Below are 23102 nucleotides of genomic sequence, written 5' to 3'. Positions count from 1 at the left end.
ATAAACACCTAGGGCACGTTTGGTTCGCTGTATTGGATTAGAGGTGTAATGGAATAGAGGTGTAATAGCAAATCAACTGTTTGGTTGAATGTAATGGAATAGAGGCGTAATAGTAATCTTGTGTTTGGTTGAATGGAATAGAGGTGTAATAGCATAATGGAAAAAACTAAAATGACTAGAATACCCTTAGCATAAATTTGTTTTGGTAAATGATTATTGTTATTGTTATTTAAATTTTAATAAGATTATTATTATCAATAATAAATAATTTAATCATATTTAAACATAATTATTATTAAATATATTATAATTAAAATATATAATTTAATAAAATTCTTAATAATTAATATTCTAATATGAATTTACTCAAATCATAATATATGATAATATAAAAGATAATTTAACATAATTATTATTAAATATATTATAATTAAAATATATATAATTTAATAAAATTCTTAATAACTAATATTTTTATATAAATTTACTCAAATCATAATATATGATACTATAAAAGATAATTTAACATAATTATTAGACAACTGCCAGATAAATATTGGTCCAGGAAAGTTCCTCAAATTCCCCAATCACAAAACCATGTTACGGTTTAGGAACCAAAGATCAGCCCAATTTCAAAGAATAGTTGATCTGAAATTTAGCAATCATGGACGACTGAATGGATCTGAAATTTAGTCTAATTTAGTATATAGTTGATTTATAGTTACCTTTTAAGAGGTGATATATAAACTTTAAATACCAGCATTTACAATCCTTTCCAATATTCTCAATTGCTGGAACTTCCTTTATATTGTCATGGTACATGCTTTCCCGGTTAAGTATGGTATCCATTGTTCTGCAACATTAGTAGATAATGTTCGATACAAAAAAACATGTTAAATAACATGTCACAAACTATATTAACATTTAAAAAAAAGGCATACTAGGATTGTCTGTTCCCCTGGTAACAATTAACTGATGAAAACTTTTGGGGTAAAACCAAAAAATATATAAAATATAAATCAAAGGAGGGAAAGATAAAGCTCAACATCTGATGTTTGGTTGTAATGGTAGCCACCCTGATATCATTACAATTCAAAAAAAAAGTGGGATCATTGTTACAACTATAACAAGGCCTTGATTTAAGTGAATCCGAGTATTGAATCGAGTTCTAAGAATCACAGATTCACAGGTGGGGTTTTTATGTCACTCTGTCTTGTCTTCTTCCAAATCACCATTAGAGGATGCTCCATTGCTGCCCTGCACCGTTCTAGTTTCCGGTGCAGTTCTAAAATCTTTTGAATGTGTTGGAGAGGGTTTTATGAGTGTCAAATTAGTATCATCTTTGTCAAATCTTCATTTGCTTCACCAGAGTAAGCATACCTATTAAGATCGGAATAACAAAACGGTGAACTATAAGAAACTGCAAAGGCATTGAAATAAAATTCTCAAAGATCGACACTGAAACTAAAATATGCGGGAACATCAACCACAATATAAAACAGCCATACATCTTTAAATTTCGTAACACAGAGGAACTAGCTACAAATTAAACAAGTAATCAAGCCTACACAGACATCTCAAGTTGCCGAGTTTTACCTTTATTAACGATCAAGAAATATCTTAAACAATTGAGGGTGTGAGTATGAAGTTTTTTCTTCTTTCATTTTGAATGTCCATAAAACAGTTCATAAACAACCGTAGCAGAAAAGGAAAGGCAGAAAGAGAAGCTTAGGGCTCAATAAGTTAGATATTTACCGCGTAGAATTCTGAGAAGGAGCCCAAAGAACACAAATGACACATAGCAGAGAGAAAGATAAGATTTGCCAGAAGGCTGGGATGATCCAAGCATTCTGCCACTACTCGTTGTAAACATCATTTGCCTTGAAGTAAATCTGAAAAGGCAGAGTTTCGCAGTTGTAAGGTGCAGTAGGTTTTTGATAATGATGCCATTTCTAAAATGCTATATTTTCATCACACTATATGTTGCAGTTTTTGATTACTCTACCCTATACTTCCCATCATAAAGATACCAGACTGCACTTAAATTGCTAGCATGTTCTTTGCTTTCTTCTACGTTATATGATGAAGTCTATTGATAAAGCAGCCTAAAGAAAGCATCAAAGATAATGGACTTGATTTACCTCGTAGCAAATCCAACCGACAGAGACAATAACTACTACTGCCAATGCATTTGTGAACTTCCTGTATATATCCAGCTAAACCAAAGTTGAAATGATGGCTTTTGGCAAGTAGCAAAGTACCTTCTTGATCATTCTATTCCAGTTCAGAGATAGATAATCAAAGAAAAATCTTGGTTAGCCTTTGACCTTATATCATTAAATTTTAAAGAAGAAATGTGATCACATCAACAAGCTTATCTTAGTAGGCCACTTCATACATAATCAAATAGAAGCATAGAGAAGCGAAATAGAACCATCAATTAGTTATGCAGATCACATAAAGAATAAAATTGTTTTGTAATTTGTTCAAAAAATGAAATGATGATACCTGAAGCCAATATTTCAAAAAAGATACTTAAACTAGTGAACATATTATGGTTGAAATGCGAAACTATAGTGTCTTTTAATCTATAACTGAAAGGTTAAATTTAAAAACTGTTTTAGCATGCTCACAAAAAGTTTTGTTTTCCAACACTAATAAAGAGAAGGCTCAATTCTCCATTAAAATTAATCAAATAACACAACTTAATCTTGGGGTATTTACAAAGAGACTACATATCACAAAATTCTCCTCTAATAAAATAAAGTTAAAAAGAAAGAAAAGTAGCAACTGAATTCGTTGTTTTTCTCCCTTTTTGCTTTACTTTATAACCAAATTTTGAGCTTAAAATCAGTACAAACCAATAAATATTTCACTGATTCCAAATTTCAGCACACAATTTAGGAATTTAACTTCAATGAGTAAACAACTACAATGTAATTTATCTCTTTTTATGCAACAGAACCTATTGTAAATCCAAAAAATGAAAACCCAAATTTCTAAAACCACAAGTTTTTATCGCCCCAACATCCCCCATCTCAAAAGTTTCCAGCTCAAAAGCAGTTATTCCAAATTACAAAGCTAAAACAACTACAAAAGCACTACAAAACTAACTGCATGACTTGCAGACATTAAACAATTATGCCAAGGCACACAATCTAGCATTCAATTGCCAAAATCAGTTCTGATTGAAATGAAAATACAAGCTTAAATCAACTACAAATATAGTAATGAGAACTATTCAACAATAAACGAATAAAACAAATAGAAGAAAATTAGAAAGAGAGCGAGAGGATATACCCAGTTCTCTGTTCAAGGATAGCTGGAAATTGCATCTGCAAGTAAGTGCAGGTGCAGATTCCCAATAGCACTACCGTTAAGAATGGATGGAAATTGAAGAGTGCCAACTGAAAGCGCACATCAGAAAATTAATTGAACATATAAATAAAAATGAAAAAAGAAAAGCTTACGAATCCATGACGATGGCGATCAATCACAACCTAAAATTTTATGGGATTCTTTTCCCAATATTTTCTATTTAGGATATGAATGAAGCAACAGGGAAGAAGAAGTAATTTAGCTGAGCGGGGGGATGAACTAAAATGTCAATGGAAGAAGAAGCAAAAATCTATGAGGGCATAAAAAGGAAACGAAAATAAGAAATGGGTAAGGATTCTCTAATCGGTTCTGAATGGGAGGAATACCTATTATGGGACCGGGTGTATTAGGCAAGGAACAGATTTGGGACGTAATGGCAATACAACCAACCAAACAACAGATTGAAGGGGGATTAAGTGGGGCCCATTGATTAGGGGTGTATTGGCAACCAAACATGGTGCTAGAGTGCAGTTCTAGTTTTTTCTTCTCAAAATAAGATAAATAAATATTTTTACTTAAATACGTATATGAGAAAGTTATATTTCGAAATAGGTTTCTTTTATAGGTATCTCGATACTTATTGGTGTCGAGGTCCTACATAGGTATTGTGCTACCAAGTTTTTCGAGTCCATTATAATTAGGGAAAAGATAAAGGAATGGTAGTGTAATGTAAAAACTAACATCAACACCTAGGTGTTGAAGTCTTTTAAAAACCCTAATGAAACCAAGTTCTAAAACAAACTTTTAAAATAAGAGAAAATCTTGAAATTTTAAATTAATATCATCACCCTTAGGTGTCAAGATCTTATTAAAAACCCTAATAGAATAATAATGCAATGGATGGAGGAGTTGAGGTGTGTATGGGTGATACAAACGCGCCCGGGGACTCAGCTGACTTCAATCAAGATCCAATCAAGCTACAAACTGGTCCAACTAATCGAGCTATATCTAAGCATTCAAAGAAGCAAATTCGGCTATGGTGGACAGATTTGGAAAAAGGCTTCTACCGGTTGAGCTTGGGATTGCTCGTCGAGATCCTTTGCACTTTACTTCAAGCTGATTTGCCATTGAGCTAGCTAATCTAGCCGCTAAATAAGTTTCAAACATTTTTAATTGTTTTGGTTTAATTAACTTTGTTTTAATTTTCTACAGCTTAATTACATGTCTGATTGGATTGCTTAACTAATTTTGTCATTATCATTCGGTCATTAATTTGTCATAGCATGCTGCATATTTAAAACATGTCTTAGTATATTACATATTTAATTCATGGCATTGTTTGTCCATTAAGCATGTACAAATTTCAGACAGATTTATTACATATTTATTTGCGTGTTTATTTTGTCTTGTTGATATTTTTATTAAATGTTTTAATGTGTCAAAATCTGGACATTTTAAATGTGCTTAAGCTTATTAAAATCTGTCCAATTTCATACAGCTTTATTTTTTGTTTAATTGGGTCTTATTTCGGACATATTAATTGTGTCTATTTAGACAAATTAATTGTGTCTAGTTACTTCTTTTTTACCACATTTAATCCGACCCTATTGCTTGTCTTGTAGGCTGGATGTATTTGCTGCTATCAAGGGGTTCAATGGATGGCATTTAAAGGCAGCCAGCAGCTGGACATTCATGCAGCTGAACATACATGTATTTAGTCGGTTCAATGAAGCTATTTAATGAGAACATGCACCGATTGTACATGTATTTTGACAGCCACTAGATTCGTTGCATTCATGGAAACTCTTCATTGCTGAACATGCATGTACGTCCAAGGGGGGAAGGGAGTGACCATTTGGCTAATACATGAGCCAATAGCAAGGAGAGGAGTATTTATTTCATGCATGGAAGGATTCATGTACAATATTTAAGGGAGTCCAGCCTCATTAATTCAGCCAATGTACCAACACATTCATGCATCGAAAGAAGGGGGACTGAATCAGCTAGATGCAAACTGTCCATTCATGTGTTCAAGGCATATTAAAGCCTCAATTAAGGGAAATGCATGGTTCATGAAAGAGACATTCGGCCAAGGATGATGTTTATGAATTAAAGGCTGAACATTCATGGAATTTAAAGAAAGCTTCATAGCTAAGAATGCATGCACGCACTAAGGGGGATGAAAGTGACTAATCGGCTGGTGCATGGATCTACCACATTCATGAACAGTATTTTAATGCTTTTGTGTGAACATGTTTAAGGCTAGTGTGAACCCTTTTATGCTGAATCTGATTAGTCATCTTAGGGCTATAAAAAGCTTGTAATTGGACATTTTCAAGGTTACTTCACTTGACATTACTTTGCTTTGATTTTATGAAAACAAACTTTGTGAGTTTTATTCAACTTTCATTGTTCTTGGAGATTTGATCTGACTTACCTAACATCGCTAGTGGCATCATCCTATCTCCATTCTTGAACTTATCACTTTCGAATGTGATGTTCATCCCTTATATCGTTGGTTCCTATCTTACTAGATAGTGGGTCTCGGTCTTATCCAACTATCCATTCTCCACCTTAAGACTTATACGAATTGGGTTTTAATTACTATTACGGGTTCGTTCGTGTTTTAAGTTCATTATATTCATCTATTCATCATTCTATCTTACTTTAATCTGCTGTTTAAACTATCATCTTTTAAAATATAACTCTTTGTTAAACTAAAACGAGAACTACTTAATTTGACGATCGAGAAATTTAACCAACATCAAATCAGATCACGCTCAAATTGTATATCACAAGGGTAAACGAGGCTAATATAACCAAGTTAACAACTTCGACATGTGGCTCCAAGTTGAAATGTTGCATAAGTAGCTTTGGTTTCGACTCTAGTTGGATAAATTGGGTTGCTTGGCCACAACCTTACCGATATGCTCATTGATGCCTCAATACTATGCATCATTCCCTAACATGTGGATATTCCCCTTCCACATATAAATGTGATTTAGCCATCTAACAAAACTAATGAATATATACCTAAGATGGACGGAATTACCGTCTTGGATAATGTTTTCATGAATGGAATGTTAACCACGCTTATCCTAGAGCACAATATACTTTTCAAGTTATGAGGATCAATACTTATCCTACCTTCTTAAATCTATCATACAAAGTTGATCGAGGTTTATTAGGTCATCTGAAATATCTTGCTACAACCTAAACTATTATTTCAACTGGTTAAGGTGTTTCCACTTGACTATGTGAAAACAAATAATTGGAACTCATAACAAAGAGCTTGTATGCTTTCGCCAATAAAACATATATAATTGTGTTGTCCTGGTATGACCAACACATAAATTGTAAACATTTACAATCAATACAATTATATTTATTTACAAGATTAATTGCTTTCATCGAATATGAATATAACATCAACATACCTCTAGAATGGTTAGTCTATGAAATTCTCATCACATCCAAGTAAGGTCTGTTGTATATGATACATGCATGGATGGGGTGAAATTCATTAAATTCCAATCACCAAAGCTGCCAATTTTCAAGCTTGAGAAATCAGCAGACTTGCAACGACATTTTGTATGGGATCTTGGAATTTCTAGGTTGAGATGTCCCCATGGCGTTTGAAGACCTATCTCTTAGCTTTGAAACGCATTTTGAATCACTCGATTTTGAGCTTGAGAGCTCAAGTTATGATCATTTTAGTGAAGACTACGCAAGTAGAACTTTTGAACAGGATTTTGACGGGAATTATGAATTTCAAGCTTTTAATTCGAGTTTAAATCATATTGGGTTTGTGTTTAGGCTTAATTTTTATTATATATGAGCTGAATATTGTATTTATCAGCTTTTATTATTTTATTATTATTTTATTTCAAATTTTTTATAATTATTAAGTATTTTAAGTTATTTATGAGTTTTATGTTAACAAGAAAATTTAGTTTAAAACAACTTCTTATTTAGATTAAATTAGAGTTCTAGTATACTTAAGAGTTTTATTTAAATTTATTTAGCTAGCTTATATGCCTTTGCATTGTACACAATTCATTCAATTCATCATTATTCAATTTTTCTTTTGAGTTTATAAATTCTCTTTGAGTTTTCTTTTTTTAAGAATTTCTCTTGAGTTTCTTTTAGAAGAGTTTTAATAATCTTTTTAGATTGTAGGGATCATATTAAAACTTTTTCTTGCCAAGTTTTCTTTCTTGGAGGGGAAATTAGAGCCGCTTGAAGGGGGTTGTGAATTCTTCGTGTTTCCAAGGCTTCTTAGGACTTCTACATACCACGTTCTATCTTTCCATCTATCTTCTTTATTTTTTTATTCTTATTTTTCTATCATAAATTTATTATTCTATTTTAAATATCTTAGTTATTTATTTTAATTGTTTTATCTAACTTGGATTTGATTGCGTTTCAGGTTGTGTCAAAAATCTAAGTTTCTTTTCGAACGTCTAGAGTCCTAAGTCAAATCTGCGACTTTGACAAACTTTACAATCCGCTTCCGTATTTTTCTGTCTCATTCTTTATTAGTATAACTGGTATGATCCAAGCAGTCTTTAAATATGTTCAAAATTTAATACAATGGACATTATAAACACTCATCATTTAATGCACTCTAAGATATTCAATACCATTATATCTTACCTTAGCATATGAGGAAACTCCCATGGCTCGAAGGGGATGGACGCTAATTGTGCCATCATTATCCATTCTCAAGCTTACAAAATATGTTAGCAGTTATTCATTTTTTTAACTTGATATCGAGTCATCGTAAAAAGTGCTTGTATGCTTTCATCGATAGAACATCAATTATTGTATTGTCCTAGTATGAGCTTCACATAAATGGTAAACATTTACAATCAATACCATTATACTAATTTACAGGAATAGTTACTTCCATTGAATATTGTGAAAAATAGAACGTCGATAATGACAATGTATCACAAAGAAAAATAGAAAGAAAAAATAAAGAGCACACAGGTTTTTATGTGAAAACCCTTTCGGGAAAAAACCACGAGCAGTGGAGAAGATAATTCACTTTGTCAAATTCGAATGATTACAAGAGGAGTAGACTATGTCTATTTATAGACTTGTAAAACCATATTCTAATAGGAGTGTAGTAAGATTGAAACACCTTATTCTAATCAATATCAAATAGATGGAGTTTAATAAGGTTTAAAAAACCTTATTCTAAAATAAAATAAAAGAAGTGTAGTTTTATATGGATTTTACTTTTATTTTATTTTACCATTGTATTTTATTTAAATAAGGATTCGGGTCACTCAATTTTAACAAATATAAATATAACATCAACATACTCTATATTTTGTAGTCGATCAATTTCTTGTCGCATCCAAGTAAAATCCCTTGTATAACTACTATGATTGTAGTCCTTAAATATGTTCAAATATTAAATGCAATGGACATTATAAACACTCATCATTTAATAAATTTCAAGATATTCAATATCTATCACATCCCAAAAATCGGGTTAGAAGAAATTGAGTTACTGAAACTAAGAGTGGTCATGTCATGTTTTTTTTAGTAAAGGATGTGAGAATTATGACAAGTAAGTTGATCTAGTTTAGTGACTAAGTGTTGTGCTTGCATGAGAGAGGTTCTAAGTTTGAATATTTTGCTTTGCATTTTTTCTATTTTTTCCTAAACTCTTATATTTGTTTCTGTGAAATTAGAAATTATTGTGTGCTTGTGGAATCGAACATTCGAAAAGGGCGATTATCGTGGAATAGCTTAGAATTAGGTGTGATTTTGATATATTTTTGAGTAATTAAGGATTGGGGAGTGTTTCGACAATAAATGCACGACCGATAGCCAATTTTGGTGTGGTTTCGTGACCAAATAGGTGGCTACACGGGCATGTGCCCCCACACAGGCAGTTCACACGGCTGTGCCCCTGGGCACACGGGCGTGTGTATTTAGGAATTAGTTTTTATGCCACACGGTTGTATGGTTAATTTGGGGATTTAGGGATCCCACATAGGCATGTGTTTTGGACACACAGCCATGTCTGGTAGGCATACGGACGTGTGAGACCCTTACACGATCGTGTTTTCCCTATACTCTATTTTAGTACAAATGGACATAGAGTTACACGGCCTGTTCACACAGCCATGTCCCTAGCTTACACGGGCGTGTGCCTCAACCGCATGGCTATGTGCCTCCTCCCACATGGGTGTGTTGACCCCTACACGGCCTAGACTTTTCCACACGGCCAGAGCACACGGCCGTGTGGTCATAAGTAACCAAATTTAGTCGGTGTACATTTTTTATCTGAAAATGTATTTGTGTGTTTCGACCCTTGGCTAGGATTTAGTGAAGGTAGTTAAGACTCTGATTTGGGCTTTGCCTTATGTGTTATTTGTGACTGTTGTGTGAGATGTCTGATTTTGAACCCAGTTAGCTGGGTGTGTGGGTACATCTATTTCTGTTTAATTGTCTATCGATGTGTTCATTGTTTCTATGAGGTTGTAAGCATACATGCACCTGCATAAAGTAATTTTAGGGTTGGTTGTGAAGAGAAGGAAGACTAATTCTGGTTTGATTTGACAGTTTTACTGTAACTTATTCGTATAGCGATTTACCACACTGTACCGTATGTACGTACTGCATTGCATTGTACTGCATATACGCTAGCCTTGCTGCATATTGTTATCTGAGTGACTTAGTCCATATACATGGTGTGTAGGGTTGAATAGGCTTTTCGAGGTTCTATATGGTATGTTTGGTTGGATGAGCTTAAATAGCTTTTTTGGGGTGTGATCGGGGGACGGAAAGGTGTTTTGGCTGGATAAATGGGTTTTTTTAATACTTGACTACATTCATATGCATCTGGATGTGAGCTACTTATCTTTAATCTGTTTGTTCGTCTTAACATTTATGATTGATACTGTGCACATGGAGATGTTAGCGTAGTGACATTTTGGATTGTGATGATAAGTATTTTTGTATCGACCCATTGACGGGTTTACCTGTTGAGTATTCTATGTGTGATTTGGGTGCTTGGACTATTATGTTTGTTTGGGACGTTGGTTCCGAGTTTGCTTTCTGTTTCTGCATATCTCTGTAAGTTTTTTTCGTTTTCGAACTACTGTTTGGTTTTTGATCTATAATTTCATTGTTAGATGCGTTTTGAACTTACACTGAGCTTATGTAGCTCACCCTCTTAGTGTTTCCCCTTCTAGGTACATTTTCATTTTCTGATGTTGGACTCGGCATACCGGAGGTCTCAGAGGGATATGTTTTAAAATGAGCCATTTGGTTCCTTCCCCAATTTTTAAGTCTTGTTAGATTGTTTTGGTTTGTATTAATTTTAAGAACTGCGAAAAAGGGGTTTTATTCAGATTTTTGCATAATGTTATTTTGGACTGAATTTTTTTTTCTAAATTGTAGAATTAAGTTTTCGAACACTTCAATGCATCTTGAGAATTTCTGATTTAAAATGATTAAACATTTGTGAAATTGTTTTCGATCACTTCGGTGATCAATGTAACCTCCAAGATTCGGTCCAAACTTCTAGGCCGGGTTATGGTGTATTACTTTTAGTGGTATTAGAGCCAAGTTTGCAAAAACTCAGCTTGTGTTTTTACGTAATCGTGTGCGCGTGTGCTCGTTTTAATAAAAAAATTTAGAAAACTATACCATAGTGTTTTGAAATGACTTGTGATTGGAAAAAAATCTTTTTGCAAAAATTTGATGTCTGAAACTTCGATGCCAATCCGTGCGAAACTTAGAAAATTATAAGATTAATTCTGTAAGGTTATTAAACATTTATGCTTATGTTCGATTTTGGAAATTGTATATTCTTTAAGCTTAGGTACAATATAAATATGGATTCTGAAGGTGAGCGAGATCGGGAGGAGTCGTCTTCTTCTCTAGGACGTGTGTCTGTTGAAGAGTCAGAGGTCAATGCAATCCTGCCAACTTCGGGTAGCGATAACCCGGAGCTTGGTACTGAGGCCTTGACTCGGGTAGTGAGGGAAGTGCTTGAGAAAGTGTTGGAGGCTAGGTTAGAGAGGACTAGAGAAACGCTTCAAGTTAGGTGTGTAGATTGTGGGAAGAAAAGAGATCGCAGTCCTCTGAGGTTGGAGCCTCGGTATGTGAAGTGTGTTAGAACGTATTTGAGTGACAATAGTGGTGCGAGCGCTCCGTTTTGTGAGCACTGTAAGAAGCACTATTAGGGTAATTGTTGGAAAAAGACAGGAGCATGTTTTCGATGCGGGTTTACAGAACATCGGGTCCAGGAGTGTCCTTGACGACTTTGAAACAAATATGGTTGTGAGTGTTTCAATATTTTGATTAGAGCATAACAATTGTGTGTGATAAGATTAATATGTATCGGCTTCAGTGGTTAAGTGTTCGGGGAGTGTGTTTGAGGTCTTAAGTTTGGTATGGTACTACTCGGGCTAGAGTGCGCAGCGGGTGCGTAGTGGTATAGCTTATGTTAGATCACTGTTCTGTTAGTTAAAAATTTCAGGGACAAATTCTTTTTAAGGAAGGGTGAGTTGAAACACCCTGATTTTTGGGGTTAGGAGATTCCTTAGTAAGGGTCAGTGAGTAGGTCACGCACTTGTAATAGTTTTTGCATTATAGTGTCAGAATGGGTCTGCTGGTCTGGTGGTTAAGTGAGTGTAAGAGTACCTCTGGGTTCTTGGTTCGAGTCATTGTGTGTGCGTTTTGGGTGTTATATTTTTATATTGTTAAATAGTAGATTTACTTTAAGTTTAAAAATAATTATTTAGTCTTATTTTATTTATTTATTTTATTATTATTATTTTTTTAATTTTCTTTTTCCTTTTTCACGTTCACCTATTTTTTCTGTTTTTTCTTTATTTTTTTCTTTTTGGTAAAGAAAAATGATTGTGTTTATGGTTTTGGGAAGCTTTGTTTCTTTGTCGTCGAGTCAGCATCTGGATGTGTTTGATCGCGAATCAGGTGTGGGTTTTGAACCTTTTAAATTTTCATTAACGAATTATGGTTTGTTTCTGTGAAATTGAAAATCGTTGTGTGCTTGTGGAATTGATCATTTGAAAGGGGCGATTATTGTGGAATAGCTTAGAATCGGGTGTGATTTTGATATATTTTTGAGTAATTAAGGATTGGGGAGTGTTTCAACAACAAAGGCACGACCGGTAGCCAATTTCGGTGTGGTTTTGTGACCACACGGGTGGCCAGACGGACGTGTGCCCCCACACGAGCAGTTCACTCGGCTGTCGTGTACAATTAAGAATAAGGGTTTCTGAGCAAAATTTGGTGCCAGACGAACTGGCTATACGGCACTATGGCTGATTTGGAGATTGTAGTTGATATTCACATGGCCGTGCCCCTAGGCACACGGGCGTGTGTGTTTGGGGATTAGGGATTTAGTTTTTGGTGCCACACGACCGTGTGGCCAATTTGAGGATTTAGGGATCCTACACAAGCGTGTATTTTGGACATACGACCGTGTCTGGTGGGCACACTGGCGTGTGAAACCCTCACACGATTGTGTCTGCCCTATACTCTATTTTAGTACAAATGGATAGAGAGTTACACGACCTATTCACATGGCCATGTCCCTGGCTTACACGGGCGTGTGCCTCAGCCACACGGCCGTGTGGTCTTAGGTCACCAAATTTAGTAGGTGTACGCTTTTTATCTAAAAATGTGTTTGTTTGTTTTGACTCTTGGCTAGGCATTAGTGAAGGTAGTGAAGACTCTGATCTGGGCTTCGGCGTATGTGTTATTTGTGACTGTTGTATGAGATGTCTGACTCTGAACCTAGTTAGCTGGGTGTGTGGGTATATCTGTTTCTGTTTGACTGCTTTTTCGACGTGTTCATTGTTTTTGTGAGGTTGTAAGCATACACACACACTTGCATAAAGTAATTTTAGGGTTGGTTGTGAAGAGAAGGAAGACTGATTCTGGTCTGATCTGGCAGTTTTACTGCAACTTATTCGTACAACGGTTTACCACACTGTACCGTATGTACGTCAGCTTTGTTGCGTACTATTATCTGATTTGGCAGTTTAAGCTGCAACATGTCTTTACAGTGGGTTATCGCATTGCACTGTACTACATATATGCCAGTCTTGCTGCATATTATTATTTGAGTGGCTTAGTCCATATACAAGGTCCTATATGGTGTATTTGGTTGGATGAGCTTAAACAGCTCTTTTGGGGTGTGATCGGGGATGGAGAGGTGTTTTGGTTGCATTCATATGCATCTGGATGTGAGCTACTTGTTTATAATCTACCTGTTCGTTTTAACATTTATGACCGATTTTGTGTGCATGGAGGTGTTAGCGTAGTGACATTTTGGATTGTGATGATTAGTATTTTTGTATCGACCCGTTAACGGGTTTATCTGTTGAGTATTCTGTGTGTAATTTGGATGCTTTGACTGTTACGTTTGTTTGGGACATTGGTTTCGAGTTTGCTTTCTGTTTTTGTGTATCTTTGTAAGTACTTTTCGTTATCGAACTACTATTTAGTTTCTGATCTGTAATTTCGTTGTTAGATACGTTTTGAACTCACACTGAGCTCGTGTAGCTCAACCCCTTAGTGTTTCCCCTTCCAGGTACATTTCTGTTTTCTAATGTTAGACTCAGCATGCCGGAGGTCTTAGAAGGATATGTTTTAAAATGAGCCATTTGGTTCCTTCCCCAATTTTTAAGTCTTGTTAGATTGTTTTGGTTTGTATTAATTTTAAGAACTGCGAAAAAAGGGTTTTATGCGGATTTCTGCATAATGCTATTTTAGATTGAATTTGTTTTTTTTAACTACGGAATTAAGTTTCCGAACGCTTTAATGCATCTTGAGAATTTTTTATTTAAAATGATTAAACGTTTGTGAAATTATTTTCGATCACTTCGATGATCAATGTAACCTCTAAGATTCGGTCCAAACTTCTAGGCTAGGTTATAAGGTGTTACACCCACGACTGCAGCAGGAGTAGGCAACCACCGATTGACATCTTATCCGGTTTCGTCACCTGACACAAATCTTGGTACAACGTGGCCAACACGATTGATCCCTAACTCAGTCGTGTGTATTCTTTGAAGTCAGCTAGGTTTAGTAGCCACCAGCGTACCAAAATTTAAGATTTATCATGCATTAAAATGCCCCCAATTAACCTCAGATGAATGCTCGGGCACATTGTTCTTTGATGACGTTGATCGCGTTCGGAGGAAGCTCTTTGAAATTGGTTTCCAACCACTTCATCTATATTCGACCACCTTGAAACTTGTTCAGGATCTTTCCCAAAAATGCCTCACAAAGGTTCTCTTTATCGGGAATGATCGTTGACCCCGTGATGATTGACCTATCCACCGATAAATCGAGTTGCAAAGCCATGGTATTTGTAGAACATCTTTCCAAGCTAAAATTGAGAGAGTTGGATTTGAGAGAAAAAAAATTAAAATTGCATGGTATTTGTAGAAAAAAATTACCGTTGGAGCCCTTTAAATCTTTTTACCGTTGCAAGCCAACGTTCAAAAAGCCGCTGGAATTAATTGTTGACGGATGAGCTTTTTGTATAACTGATAGGAAAACGCGTTTAACTGATCACGTTTTCCATTTCTCTTCTAAAGAACGACCTGTTTCCCTAAATTAGAAAAATTACCTAAAAAAACTAAATAAAAAATTGACATATATGACTAATTTAATGGAAAAATCTTGAAAGAAACTTTATTTATAAAAATAAAACAAATTGAATATTATTGTTGTAGAAAGAAAGAGGAGGAGAATATGGCGGTTGCGAACGAATAGGTGGCTTGGTGGGCAAGGAGCGATGAACGCGTAAATATACCCAAATGCTAACTCTATACGGAAATAACAACTTCCTTATATATATATACAGTGCAACCCTACGGCAAGAGAGAGAAAGAAACCCTTTTCCTGCCTCCCCTCTATAAGGCTCATATACCACCTCAACCTGAATTACCCTAATCATTTTCCTTGTTTTGTTCCTCTATTAAATACCCCCAAACGCTTCCCACACCTTCTACCTACAACCACTAAAATTCCTCTCCTTTTTTCGTCGAAATCTGCGTCCCAGAACTTCTTTTTTTTCTGGCTCTTTTTCCCTTTTTGTTGGAATCAAACCATTGATCTTTTGGTATTTTTGTGAATGGTGGAAACAATTTGGAGCTGTAGTATATTGATGCTCTCCCTTTGCAAATCGAGGGCGAGCACTCTCCTTCCTCTTTCCGCTGCTTCTGCTTTCGCATTCGGTTCTTGCAAAGAAGGCTGGTACTACCGCTGCCTTGGCCTTGACCCATAAACAACCCCACCTCAATACCTCTATTCCTTTCCACCAATAACCCAGATTTGGTTTTTTTTTTGTTATACGCCCCACAAAATAACAAAACAAACCCTTGTTTCTCTTTTCTCGGTTGTTGGTGAATTATTCATTCGCCTGTTTTTGGTTTTGATTCTTTTTCATTTTGAATTTTGAACAAAATTTTTTTGAAAGAATGTTGCTTTACAAGCAGAAGAAGAGCCAGGGTCCCAAGGGCAACAGGCTCTTGATTAGCGTCACTGTTCTCGGAAGTGCTGGGCCGATCCGTTTTGTTGTTAACGAGGAAGAGCTCGTTGCTGCCGTCATTGATACTGCTTTGAAATCCTACGCTCGTGAGGGTCGGCTTCCTGTTCTCGGATCCAATCTTAATGATTTCCTCCTTTATTGCCCCAGTGCTGGATCAGATGGTATGTCGGTTTTCATTTCAATCTTTAAAGATTAAAAATTTCCAGGATTTGCTTATTTGATGTTAAATGGTGTTTTATTTGGGAAAATTAGTAGTATTCATGATTTTGGGTGTTTGGTATGTTTTTTCATTGCAGCACTAAGTCCATGGGAGACAATTGGATCACAAGGGGCAAGGAATTTCATGCTGTGCAAGAAGCAAAGGACTGAGAAAGTGAAAGACGACGGGAAGGCAGCTGAATCAATTAATAGGAAGGCAAGTGGGAATTGGAAGGCATGGTTTAATAAATCCCTCAATCTCAAGATTTCCTCCCATTAATTAAATAATTCCCAACCCTTTATGATCCTATATTTCTTGGGTTAGCTTTATTTATAAATAAAGCATTGAAAGTTAGTCTATTATCATTAATGGCCATGGTAGAGTGTTGCTTATGTTTTTCACCTTATTTCTCATTTAGGTGAGAAAAGACCTGCAGGAATAAATTGGAACTTGTTTTTCAGTATTTTGCCTTATGCGATAAGAATGAAGAGAACATTCATGGTGTGCTTGATTTTCCATTTCTGTCTTTGAAAGTGTTGCGTTCTATTGTTGAATGGCTTTTGATGGATGATTCTATTAATCTCATACTCTACGTAAGGTTTGGCTTACACCCAGTGTTCAAAAAGTTGTTCTGAATTGTCCATAAACATGTATTTTCAGTAGCTTATATCCATTGCTTGAAATGTTCTTCTGACTTGCCCTTAATATTGCAAGTTGCTTTCAAGGATTTTGATTTGGGAATTGGATATGGCTAGAAATATATAGGACATGATGGATGGACTGAATCATTCAGACTATGACCAATTTAAGAATTCTATTCAACATTATCGCCTGATGGATGCTTATTCTTAGGAATTGGTTCTTTTTATTGAACTTAAGACCCAAAATCAAACCACTTAATTAAAAGTGTATTATTGAGGAGCTGGTTGTGTGGCACTTTCTGAAGGGTCTTTTGAATAATTAGATGTTCGGTGAGGCGAAATAAGCGGCTAATGTTCTGTTATAATTATCGACTTTAAAGGAGTAGGTCTTTGTCGTTGCACAACCTTTTTTCTCCTCTTTCAAACTTAAAAAGGCTGCTTTGGGTGGGAGCACAAATGGGCTCAAAATCTTGTCAATATGTAAGAAATATGGACTAGGGTCTACTTTCTTTTGTTCAATACATGTTTGGTCACACGTTATTAGTTGAAATATGCAACTTGGTTTTGTATATGTGCAAGGTAACCTCATGGTTTTTGGCAGATTTTTCCCCTAATTATTTTATTTATGCATTAATAATCGCGTTAAATCACTATTTAAGTTTGAACTTTGCCATTGTTATCACAGCTTTTAAGTGCTAATTTGGATTAAAAAAATTCAATATGGAAATAATTGTTAAATTCAATATTCAAGTGAGAAGTTTTCATGAGCTGGGATTAGAAAACGGGGTCCATGCTAGCATTGAACACTAGTTGTAAGGTGGCACGTTTTATATTTAGCATTTGGACAAGTTGCCAAAAAAGAAGAGAGATGATAATTGTCCCTATCGCACACTGTTGGGGTTATCATATAGCTACGGCCAGCGGGGTCTCCCTTTCCATCTTCTTTCCTTTTCAGTACTGTCGTTTTCAAGAAAAGCAAATGGAGCGTGGCCGCTCAGTTGCCTTCAATGTGCATCTATGCATTAATATCTTCTAATAACGTGGAGCCTACACAAAAATGTTTGGAGAATCAAATGGAATGGAACTTTTCAGAAGTTATGTTGACCATCCATCTTCAATATCAAATGAAGTCCAGTCCAGCATGGCAAGCTTTCTTTTAAGCAAGTCCATTTAAAGCTTAATAGTGGGACTTACTCGAATATAATAAAAAAGATTTCGTTGGTGTAAGCCCACTTGTGAAAACCGACCACTACAGGCCGCTGTTTCGGCCTAAAGCCCTCGCCTTCTTGCAAACCAAAATAAAAGAAATGTTAATTTGAAACAATCCAACCGATATTTAGCATAAAAACATTAGTCAAATATGTGCTATCACTACAACATTGTATTTGAATGTTACTTACAAATGTGCTCATTCTAAATATATTTTTTATTTTAATTTTATTACTCATTCTTATCCTTCAAAAACAAGGATTAGCCCTTATCGGTTTTTGGAGAGCCCACTAAGGTTGTGGGATTTTAAGTGTTTATATTGGAGTCTATCATGTTTAATTTAAACTTGAGTTTTCGTTCATAATTTTTAATTTTATTAAAATTGAACTTTATAAAAGTAACATATTTTTATTTATGTCTTATTTAGTTGATTAGTGAGAAAAAAAATTATTTAATATATCTATATAATGTAAAAAAGCACAAGTTTATTTTTGAACAAATAAAAATGTTTTATTGTATATTATATTACTATTTGAACATTACCAAATTAATTTTTCAATATATTACCAACTATTATATGATAATAATAAAAAGTATAAATTAATTATTAATTAATATGAAAGCAAATTAAGATAAAAATAACAAAAATAAAATAAAAGTAAAGGGAAGAACTAAAATTCCGGTCATTAAGCCTCTCCGGTATGCTCGAACGTAGTTTCTTCAGCTTCAAAAATAACAAAAAGTAGCTTATCAAAGCATAAACAATTAGAAATAAAATAAGACGAAAAATCCTACATATAATAAAGTTGTCTTACTTAAAGCATACCCCGCTTTATTAGTATCTCAATAAGAAATAAAAAAAAAATCATAAATGAAAGTTCCAAATTCCGACAAGTTGGATTCAATGATAATATGGTCAAAAGACAAATCCTTTAGCTAAGAGAGAGCTTCCCTAAGGGCCATAACTTCTGCATGAGCAAGCTCCAACCTTGTCGATAAGCAGAGAGTTTTACCTTTAATGAACTCACGAATAATAGCAGCAAGTCGAGTAAAACCATGATCATGTGACACAACAGCGTCGACGTTGCATTTAACCCAAGGTCGCTGTCAACGTCGAGATTGGTTGCGTTGAAAAGAAAAAATTTGAACAAGTTGAGAAATCACATTCTTTCAACATCTAAGGTTCCAAATACTCCAAACTAAAGTACGAATGCGATGTGGAAGAGGAAAATGATGAAGGTGAAGACATAATGAAAGAAATCAACACAAGAGTTAACTCCCACGTTGCTCCAAACAGTAGCAGCATAAACGAAGATGGATCCCCACAATATGATGTTAAACATTCTTGATTTAATCACAAAAGGTAACATCAATTAATTCTTATTTAACCACTTTCTCATGTTCCGATGATACCAGGAATTGAAATGTGAGATAGTAATAATATGCATAATTGGCTAATTTAGTGTCTTGGCACTTTTTTTCTTTTTCTTTTTCTCTTTTTGAATATGATTTCACTTCAATTCATTGGTCATTTTTATGTTTACAAATTTCAGAAAACAAAGGAAAGCAATAAACCCAAGAATCTATGTGGATCCAAGACAATGATTTAAATATTTTATTCCTACTTATTTTTTTAAATGATTTCTTTAATTCTTTAAAATATAATTTTATTGTTAGGAAGTTGGACTATCTTTTCATCAATAATATTTAAAATTTAATAATTAATAGTTAATTTTATAAATTTTAACATATTAAAAATCTTATTTGACCAAAACTCCTTTGTAAATTTTGGAATAAATTATGATTAGGGATGAAAGGCCACATCTGTAATTACAAAATTTCTTTGTGTTTTATTCTGCACCAAAACAAAAGCATATGTAAAGAAAAGCCCAACCCAAGTTGTAAATAAAACAATAAACAAGTGAGAAATTATATGCATTAACCAATATTACACATAACAATTTAGACCAAATACAAAACCTTTAATATTATTAATAAATTAACTGTTTATAGTTCTAAAACATATAGAGGTGGCAAATGGGCGGGCTCTGATCCAGCCTTTTAAGCTCGAATTTTCTTGGATCCAGGCTCGGATTGAGTTAAGCGTGCTCTAACAAATTTAAATAATTTTAAATTTTCAAAGTTATAAATATTTTAATTTCGAATGAAATAATTCATTTTACTGTTATATAATGAAAACACAGTTCTCATTTACCTTATAAATATATATATTTAATAGAGTTCTTTTATATAAAATACTTAAATTTCTAATTGTACATAAATTTTATTATCATACAATATGCATATGAAGTGACAAAAATATATTTTATTATTTATTATTATATTATATTGGCAATTGAATAATTTTTATTTTTCTTATGAAATTTATAAATCTAATACTCATATTGTAAAATACTTATTCCAAAATCCAAATAAAGTATACTATGTTCAAACCCAATTAATATACCCATAATTATCCAAAGTCAAAATAAATTAATTATAGCCCAAATCTTAAGTCCAAAATAAAAAGAAATGAAACCAATACCTAAAATTAATTTGTAAAAATTAAAACTCAATTTAAAATTTAATTCAATAAAAATAATATTTTATTAAAATATTAAATTTTTAATAATATTTTATGTATTACTTTATACAATAATATGAACTAAGCATGTAAGAGAATGTGAGTAAATTTCCATGGTATAATGTGTTGGAAATAATGGTTTAATAGGTAGAGGCTTAATAAGCTATTTTCATAAGTTAAGTTTCAACTATTAATGTGTTATGCGACTTCCATGAAATGTGTTATAAATGAATAAATGCTTAAAATAGAGAAACAAAGTGTATAATGGCTATGTGTAATTAAAATATGATTGAGAGTATTTGTATGGAAAAAATGATATTATAATAAGTTGTGATAAATGGGAAGAAACATAGTGGGAATTTATGAACTCCCTAAAAGGGTATATGAAAATTTCAATATGGGAAATATTGGATCGACGCTCAAGGTGACGTATACCATGGAAACATGATTATACGTGGAAATATCATAATGTAATTTGTGTTTGCGAATAAGATAATTACAATAACTTGCCCTAGTAAGTTTTATAGGAATTGAAAAGATACATATGATATGCCATAGAGATTAATGTATGTTGTTTGAATATGTTTTTGAATAGAGATATGATATGTTGTCATTACTACATAGCATTTCAGTACACTTCAAGCCCTATATATTGGTGTGTTTAGGTTGGAAGCACAATTAGTGCAATATATGTAGGTGTGATTGGTTGAAATCTCGAGTATTTGGGTTATATTCCATTAGAGTTTACTAAAGGTGAAACAAATTAAAATTATAATGAGATTTTCCTTCAAATAAAAATGCTATGTACTAAATGCTATAAACTAAATAAGTTGAAAGGAAATTTGAATAATTGAGTAGGTGAATAAAGAATATGTCATGATACAATATTTTTGAACAATTGGTTCATAATTAGATGTTATTTGGTATAATGAGATAATTGATAATCTTATGGCCTAATAAAGAAAATGAAAATGCAATGTTTGATAGCTATGAATCAAATAACTATAAATGGAATTTGTGAGTGAAATCACTAAAGAATTATGGCTAAAAGGGTATACGTTTGATTAAGTATTTGAATTCTCAATAGAAATCTCGAACATTAATCTTCATAATATGATTGGCTAAGAAATCATAAAAGGGTAAGTTGAGCCTTTAAGATTCAATAATAAGAAATGAATTCTTTTGAAATATTAATGGTATATGCACAAATAGGGTGAAATTTATTAAATTCCATTCACTGAAGCTGTCAATTTTCTAGAAAATCAGTCGACTTGCTACAACTTTTTGGATGGGATCTAGGCATTTCTAGGTTGAGATGTTTTCATAGCGTTCAAAGATCTATCTGTTAGCTCCAAAAAAAAGTTTGAATCACTCAATTTCGAGTTTGGGAACTCAAGTTATGATCATTCTAGTGAAGACTGGGTGAGCAGAATTTCTTGACGAAATTATTACAGAAATTATGAGTTTCAAGCTTTTCATTCGAGTTTAAATCATATTGTGTTCAATTTTTAAGCTTGATTTTTATTATATATGAGTCAAATATTGTATTTATTAGGTATATTATTTTATTATTTATTTATTCCAAAATTTGGACTTTTTTTAAGTATCTTAAGTTATTTAGGAGTTTTATGTTTCTTAATCAACAAGAAAGTTTCGTTTAAAACTACTTTTTATTTAGATCAATTAGAGTTTCTGTATAGTTGAGAGTTTTATATGGATGTACTTAGCTAGCCTATATAAAGGCCTATTCATTATTCATTAGACACACAATTGTTTTGTTCATTAATAAAATTTCTAACACTGAGAGTTAATTTCTTTGTGCAAGATTACTTTATTGTGATTTTTAGGAGCAATTTTCTTCTTGATTTTCTTTAAGAAGTTGTGAGAATTCATTCTTCATCCTTCAATTTTTCCAAGGATTGTTTCTTGGAGGGTTGATTAAAGTCATTAATTGAGTTTGTTGGTGTTTATACTTCAAAGGGTTCAATTGGACACTTATTCATCTATCCATTGGTTTATTTTATCCATCTTCCACTTTTTTCATTCTATCTTTTCTTTATTTAGTTATTGTTTTTAATATTCAATATTTATTCATTATTCTTAAATTTCTTATTTTTCTTATTTTTTCTTGTTCTCCTAAAACTGTTTGGTTTCTCCTTTTCAAGTTCGATTCGAACATTTCTTTCTCGAGTCAAACAACTTGAATACAATCTTCTTCCGCTTCCCTCCCTTATCAATTAAAATTTGGGATGGGTGAACCTTCTGGTAGATATGACTAAGGAGCTCAACATTAATAACGAAAAGAATTAGTATGATTATCCTTATATACTTGCTGAGCTCGTAGAGCTGACGCGTTAATTGTTTTAATGTGTAAGTCTTGGATTTATCAAGAAGATCAAGAATTCAGTTCAGGCGTATGGCATCGCCATTTGAACCTAAAGTTGCAATTCTTTTAATTTTGATGCATTGGTGTTTGAAGCTTGGCATGTATACTATGAAATAAATTGAATTGCATAAGTAAGGTTGTGTTGTAAGTTTAACCTTGGTAGGCTACACAGGCATATGGGCCCAAAATTCTTAAATTTTTCTCAAGGT

At 33.5% G+C, this 23102-nt stretch overlaps 1 protein-coding gene and 1 long non-coding RNA gene across 2 annotated transcripts; one reads left to right on the top strand and one right to left on the bottom strand.

Moving 5' to 3' along the window:
* Nucleotides 1-1035: 1035 nt before the first annotated feature.
* Nucleotides 1036-2381, bottom strand: LOC121213669 (uncharacterized). Its single transcript, XR_005909057.1, has 3 exons — nucleotides 2142-2381; nucleotides 1756-1892; nucleotides 1036-1380 (listed from the first exon to the last, which is right to left on the bottom strand). It is a non-coding gene; the product is annotated as an uncharacterized lncRNA (long non-coding RNA).
* Nucleotides 2382-15054: 12673 nt separating this feature from the next.
* Nucleotides 15055-16533, top strand: LOC121213668 (uncharacterized protein At4g22758). The gene is made up of 2 exons (XM_041086550.1): nucleotides 15055-16035; nucleotides 16171-16533. The coding sequence occupies exons 1-2, from the start codon at nucleotides 15804-15806 to the stop codon at nucleotides 16350-16352; spliced, it is 414 nt and encodes a 137-aa protein (XP_040942484.1). The 5' UTR covers nucleotides 15055-15803; the 3' UTR covers nucleotides 16353-16533.
* The last annotated feature ends 6569 nt before the right edge of the window (nucleotides 16534-23102 follow it).

The sequence above is a fragment of the Gossypium hirsutum genome, chromosome D01, assembly GCF_007990345.1.
Source record: "Gossypium hirsutum isolate 1008001.06 chromosome D01, Gossypium_hirsutum_v2.1, whole genome shotgun sequence".
Lineage (NCBI taxonomy): Eukaryota > Viridiplantae > Streptophyta > Magnoliopsida > Malvales > Malvaceae > Gossypium > Gossypium hirsutum.
This window is presented reverse-complemented; position numbering and strand designations above follow the sequence as displayed.

Bases quoted from the DNA above. Each gene is read 5' to 3' on its own strand.
- LOC121213668 (XM_041086550.1), top strand. From the start codon at position 15,804: ATGTTGCTTTACAAGCAGAAGAAGAGCCAGGGTCCCAAGGGCAACAGG. The intron at 16,036-16,170 runs GTATGTCGGTTT...TTTTCATTGCAG, and splicing joins CCCCAGTGCTGGATCAGATG to CACTAAGTCCATGGGAGACA.